This window comes from Diospyros lotus, chromosome 2, assembly GCF_014633365.1.
Source record: "Diospyros lotus cultivar Yz01 chromosome 2, ASM1463336v1, whole genome shotgun sequence".
In the NCBI taxonomy this organism is placed as follows: Eukaryota; Viridiplantae; Streptophyta; class Magnoliopsida; order Ericales; family Ebenaceae; genus Diospyros; species Diospyros lotus.
Genome location: NC_068339.1, coordinates 2602962 through 2610076, shown reverse-complemented (window position 1 = coordinate 2610076; position 7115 = coordinate 2602962). Strand labels below are relative to the sequence as shown.

At 32.8% G+C, this 7115-nt stretch overlaps 1 protein-coding gene across 1 annotated transcript; it reads left to right on the top strand.

The window, feature by feature from the left end:
• Positions 1–3641: 3641 nt before the first annotated feature.
• On the top strand, positions 3642–6921 carry LOC127794211 (putative receptor-like protein kinase At3g47110). Its single transcript, XM_052325153.1, has 2 exons — positions 3642–6330; positions 6506–6921. The coding sequence occupies exons 1-2, from the start codon at positions 3642–3644 to the stop codon at positions 6919–6921; spliced, it is 3105 nt and encodes a 1034-aa protein (XP_052181113.1).
• The last annotated feature ends 194 nt before the right edge of the window (positions 6922–7115 follow it).

Genomic DNA, 7115 nt, shown 5'->3' with positions numbered 1-7115 from the left:
ATTAAATTGAGTTAAAAATATTTTTTAACATCTATTAAATTAAGTTCAATTTAATATAAAATAAAAATAAAATATAAATCAACTATGATTCTTTTGAATCCATTGCCAATGACTAGTGTCCAGTCTTAACTTTATAGGAGCCTATTCTAAAAATTGGTTAGCTTTATTTTATAAAAATATGAAAAGATGAGTGGACCCCATTTACTCCCTTTGGTCCTCAAATCTTAAAGAAAAATGTTAAGAGTCATCACTGATGACAATATATCAGTGATGTCAAGGAGAAGATGTCATATTATTGATAAATAAAAAAATATATATCTCAGAAGAAAAGGGCCACGTTCACATGTAAAGAGAGAGGGGTTTGTGTTTACTTCTTTTATCTCACTTTCTTACAGTTTTTTTCGCGATAACTAAATTATTATTATGAGATAACAACTTGATTACTTAGAGTTAAAAAGACAAGATTGGTATAATTGGAGTTCAAAGAAACCCACCATTAGAAGGTTGCGTTTTTTTTAATGTTTTCAAGTCATTTTTAATTTTTAATTTTCTAAAATAATGAAAACGCATTTTCTTTACTATTTTTAAAAATGTATTTTTGAAAATAAAAAAAAAAATTGTAAGGAAAACTTAAAATAACAAAAAGTTATTTTGAGTGTTTTTATCCAAAACAAACTCAAAACTCAAAACATATTTATTTATTTATTTATTTATTCATATTTTATTATTATAATGAAAAAAATATTACAAAATTTATTAACTTTAAAATGTAGATATTTTTTTAATAATTTATAAACATTAAATATTTTTAATTTACTAAATAATTAAATTTATTGAATAAAATATCATCCAAAAATTATTTTCAAAATTTCAAAGAGAACGCGTTTTCAATTTTCTAAAAATAGACTACCAACACAAAAAACTAAAAATGAATTCAAAACTCAAAAGTGAAAATTGAAAAGCAAAGATAACACAGTCTTAGCTTCTAGAAGTGTATCAAATAAATTTATTAAATATGCATAATAAATTATAAATTATGTATATTAAATAAGATAGGTCAAATTACTCTATTCTAATGATATTTTTAAGGGTGATATAAATAAAATTAACAATTTAAGAAATTCTGTGTTATAAATTATTGTCACATATAAGACAAGTTAAAATAAGATCATCAAATTATCTAGGAATTCATTTATATACAATTGAAAAATTATGAATGAAGATATGACTAGGGGGAGGTGGAAATGTTTTCCATGGAAAAGGAAAATATTTTTCAATTACATGGAAAACAATTCCCACCTCCCCTAGTTGCAATTTTTTATGAAAAATTGGTCAAAATATACTTTAATGTGTTGTACTATAAAATTTTTTTATGGAAAATGTTAAGCAATCAAACATACAACCATGAAAATTTTTTCATTGATGTGACATTTTTCATGGAAAACAATTCTAATCAAACACACTTAAGGCCCCGTTTGATAACCATTTATTTCTTGAGAAAAGACATTTTTTCCACCTAAATTTTCACTTGTGTAGTATTTGACAGCCAAAATTTTTTAGGCAACTCATTTTCCAATTTTTGGTCACATAATCGGTTTTTCCTTCAAATCACGGAAACCATTTTCCATGGGGGGAGGAGCTCTGATTTTCCAAGCAATTGGAAAATAATGCCCACTATACTCTCGTCTTCATCCCCTTCAACTGAAAGTAAGAAAGGGAGAGAGAGCGAACGAGAGAAAGGGCGAGCGAGCGAGAGAGAGAGAGGCAGCAAGAGAAAGGGCGAGCGAGCGAGCAAGTGGGTTGACGGCAGGTGTGTGAGCGGGAGGCTACTTTCCAAAAATATGTATGTATGTGTACGTATATATATGTGTGTGTGTGTATCTGTGTGTATATATATATATTTATGTATATATATGTCTGTGTGCTGGGACGTGTATATATGTATATGTGTGTATATATGATTGTATCTGTGTGTATATATATATATTTATGTATGTATATATATGTCTGTGTGCGAGGATGTGTATATATCTGTATGTGTGTATGTATGATTGTGTCTCTATGTGTGTGATTGTGTATGTTTATATGTGTGTGATTGTGTATGTATGTGTGTATGACTGTATTTGTGTATGTCTATATATGTGTGATTGTGTAAAAAAATACGTAAAAATTAGTAAATTTGGAAAACAAAAAAAAAATAATTTTGTGATTTGATTTGATTGGAAAAATGATTTAATTAATCTGAAATAGGTTATTATTTTGATTTTTTTAATACGATTTAGTGTTTTTGAATACATTTTCACCATTGAATTCCATAGAAAATGTGTCATTTTCCATGAAAAATAATGCCTATCAAACACGAAATGCAAGGAAAATGATCAAATTCTATGAAAAATATTACCAATCAAACACCCAAAGATGGAAAATAACATCATTTTCTAAATAGAAAATTCTACCAATCAAACTGCTTAAACTTCCAATTTCCAGGAATTTATTTTCCCTACAATTCAATTTTCTGGAATTCATTTTCTTTCCATTCAAATTCCACCTTGCAATTAAACGCACCATAAATGAGAGTGAAATTCGAATTCCATCTAAATTTCAAGAAATTCTATCAAACAACTTTTTAATTTCATTGAATTCGAATTCCATCTTAGTTTAAAAAGTAAAGATTTTTCTTGAAATCAAGAAATTGAAACTTCTAGAGATTGGGGTGAGAATTGAAATTCCACTCTCATTTTTCACGTCTATCAAACACACCCTAAGTTAAAGATATATCACTCTATTACACCAAATTTAAAATATCTTTGAACTTTGACCCATTTGACCAAGTTTATGTGGATGAAGAAATTTTAAATATTAATATTTAAAATTTATGATTTATAATATTCACATTTTTATTTGAAACGACCTTTATCTCATCTCAATTTAGACTTTAGATTTTTGGTATGGAATCAGAGTTTTTCTATAGAATAATATTATTTTAATAAAAAGTTATTAGAACAATACTTAGTGTATTCAAATTAACAACTTAAGAAATTTTGTATTATAGATTATTCTCACATATTCTCAATAATTTAAAATAAGATCGTCAAGGTATGTAAGGATTCATTCATGTACAATTGAAAAATTATTAATTAAGATATGACCATTTAAATAACAAATAAGATTATGTATTAAGCACAACACTTATACTAGATGTTATTTAAATTTGGTATTAGTGCACTAATATTAGTAGTATTTTTATTTTAAATTATTTTTTAATGCAAAATATTTTATCGTGAATCAGAACAAAGGTTAAAGTGATTCAAAGTTTAAAATATCTTTGGACTTTGACCCATTTGAACAAGTATGTGTGGATGAAGAAATTTTAAATGTTAATATTTAAAATATTCACATTTCCATGTACTGTTATTTGAAAGGACCTTGATCTGATCTCAATTTAGACTTCAGACTTTTGTTATGGAATTAGAGTAAGTTGTGGAAATTGCGAAAGTACTTGGGGCATTTAATTTATATGTCTATGTCACCACTCACCACAAAAATTTATGTGGCCATATGAACCCCAAATGAAAAACCCTCATTATAAATAAAAGGACACCAATAATGCAAATCTATGGCATAACTATCCATTTTCAAAAATGAGTTCAATGCGTTGCTATTTGCCTTACATCCAAACTATATTTGTCTTGGTCGTGCCAATTTTGTTGCAATTCAGAATTCTTCTCACGACCGCTGCTATTTGGAGTGGTAACACGTCAGATCATCTAGCACTGCTGGCCTTCAAGTCTAAGATTATTCACGACCCGGAAGGTGTTATGGATTCATGGAACAATAGTGTCCACTTCTGCAACTGGCAAGGGGTTATGTGTGGCAACCGACACCAGCGAGTCACCATCTTGGACTTGCACGCGAGAAGGTTAACAGGATTCATATCTCCTTACATAGGAAACTTGAGCTTCCTTCGAGTCTTGAGGCTCAATAACAATAGCTTTCAAGGTGAAATCCCACCACAAGTTGGCAATTTATTCAGGCTGCAGGAACTATCCTTGTATCTTAATTCACTGACGGGTGAAATCCCAGCCAACTTATCTCACTGCTCCAATCTTTTGTATTTTCGAATTGGTATGAACAAGTTGATCGGTAAACTACCAATAGAGCTTAGTTCATTGTCAAAGCTCATTCGTCTTACAATGGGAAAAAACAATTTTAGCGGAGAGATTCCCTCTTTCATTGGAAATTTTACATCTCTTCAGTTTATAAGTGTGCCTTTCAATGCTTTCACAGGAACCATCCCAGAGGCCTTGGGCCAGCTCCAAAATTTAACTTTTCTTTCACTGGATGTCAATAAACTCTCTGGTAAGATACCTTCATCTATCTACAACCTTTCATCATTAACTATGCTCTCCCTAGTACAAAACCAACTCTCTGGCAGCATCCCATTAGAACTTGCATCTACGTTTCCCCAGCTTCAATATCTAGCGCTCGGTGATAACCATCTCACTGGACCCCTACCTGTATCACTGCCCAACTTTTCAAATATAGAATATTTTGAAGTAGAAGCTAACCATTTTAGTGGGAAAATATCAATTGATTTCAAACTCCTGCCTCGCCTCAATTTTTTAAACTTAGGCAACAATAATTTGGGGACTGGAGAACCTGACGAAATGGATTTTCTTCAATCTTTAGTCAACTGCACAAATTTGCGATTTTTGAGCGTTGCATTCAACCAACTAAAAGGATCCTTGCCTAAGAGCATCGGGAACCTCTCAGCCACAATGTCTATCTTAAACTTTCAACAAAACCATATATATGGAGAGATCCCTTCCGAAATAAGCCATCTAACAGGACTAAAAAGGCTAGTTCTGGGTGAGAATGAATTCAAGGGCAGAATTCCCTACAACATTGGCAATCTTAAAGAGCTGCAGAAATTGTCTCTTCATTCCAACAGGCTAGAGGGAGATATTCCGAAGTCAATAGGAAACCTCTCATCCTTGATCCTTTTTTACTTGGATGACAACATGTTGCAAGGAAAAGTTCCAAAGACCCTTGAAAACTGTCAACAATTATTATGGTTGAATCTTTCTTTCAATAACCTGATAGGAGCCCTTCCCAAAGAACTCTTCGACATTTCAACTCTTTCAATTTCACTCAATTTAGCATGGAACCATTTCTCTGGGCACCTACCCTTAGAAGTTGGCAATCTAAAAAATTTGGCAGAGTTGGATGTATCTCAAAATGACTTGTCCGGTGAGATTCCAACCACGCTTGGTAGTTGCAATAGTCTTGTGTTCCTTTTCTTACAAGGAAACTCCTTTCAAGGTTTTGTACCTTCATCTTTACAATCTCTTCGAGGTCTTTCGAATTTGGATCTTTCTCGAAACAACTTTTTTGGTCAAATCCCAAAGTACCTGGCAAAATTCTCTTTGAACAATTTGAATTTATCTTTCAACGATCTTGAGGGTGAAGTTCCGATCGAAGGAGTTTTCTCAAATGCAACTGCAATATCAGTCTTGGGGAATCCTAGACTTTGTGGAGGCGTACCTGAATTACACCTGCCAACATGCACCATGAAAAAATCGAAGAGACATCGTACGTCTTTTAGAATCATCTTGCTGATCTCTATCCCATCTATGGCGATTGTAGTTATTGTGGTATCATCGACAGTATTTTGTTGCTCGAAGAAGAAAAACAAAGATTCAATTTTTTATTCGTTGTCGATGAATGCATTTGATAGAATATCATACGACAACCTCTACAAAGCAACTAAAGGCTTCTCTTCAACATACTTGATTGGAACGGGCAGTTCTGGCTCTGTATACAAAGCAATACTATGGGAAACAACTGTAGCAATCAAAGTGCTTAACCTTGAACGTCAAGGGGTGTCTAGGAGCTTCATGGCCGAGTGTGAAGCCTTGGGAAGAATCCAACACAGAAATCTGATCAAGATTTTGACTTCTTGTTCAAGTGTTGATTTTCAAGGCAACGACTTCAAAGCTATAGTTTACGAGTTTATGCCCTGGGGTAGTTTGGAGAGGTGGTTGCATCCAGATCCAAAAACAGAAAACCATCAAGATAATCAAGCCATGAGACTTAATCTTCTACAAAGAGTAAACATAGCGATTGATGTGGCTTCTGCACTAGAGTATCTGCATCGCCACTGCCACACACCAATTACTCACTGTGACCTAAAGCCAAGCAACATTCTTCTTGACGCAGACATGGTTGCCCATGTTGGAGATTTTGGGTTGGCCAAGTTAATGTTAGAAATGAATCCAAATCAAAGCAATTCTGTAGGTGTGAAAGGAACCATTGGCTATGCAGCTCCAGGTAATCATTACAATTGATTATATTTCATTCGATTACTATTTTGCAAGGATGAGATATAGATCTCATCCAATAGTGTAGAAAAATGAATTTTTCTACTATTGATTCTTAACAAAATCCATATCAATGTTTAAACAATGAGCCCCAACAATTAATGATTTATTTTGAAAACCTACAGAATATGGGCTTGGAAGTGAAGTCTCAAGAGACGGGGATGTCTACAGCTTTGGGATCCTGCTATTGGAGATGATGACAGGTAAGAGGCCAACAGAGACGATGTTTGAGGCAAGTCTCAATCTTCACACCTTTGCCAGGATGGCTATACCCGACCATGTGATGGACATTGTGGATCCAAAACTCTTGTACAATGATGAAGAAGAAGTGGTTGCCTTGACTAGCAACAAGAAGATGAGGTCAACCACCCGCCCAAGAAATGGCAGTTACGAAAATGATTGCTTGATTCGTATGATCAAGATTGGAGTGGCATGTTCTGTGGAGTCACCCCAAGAGAGGTTGGACATAAGCAGTGTTGTTCATAAATTGAATATAACCAGGGACATTTTTCAAGGACTTCGGAAGGGTAATAATGCTTAGGCGTGACCTTCGACACATTTTCCATCAACCTTATGATGATCAAAATTTACTAGTTATTAAATGTTACTGTTAGTGATGTGTGCTCTAATGTTAGATTTAGATGACATCTACAAGGTTTGTAATAAATACATTTGTTATATCTTTATATATATATATATATTAATAAAAGACAAATTTATCTTCATTCATAAACT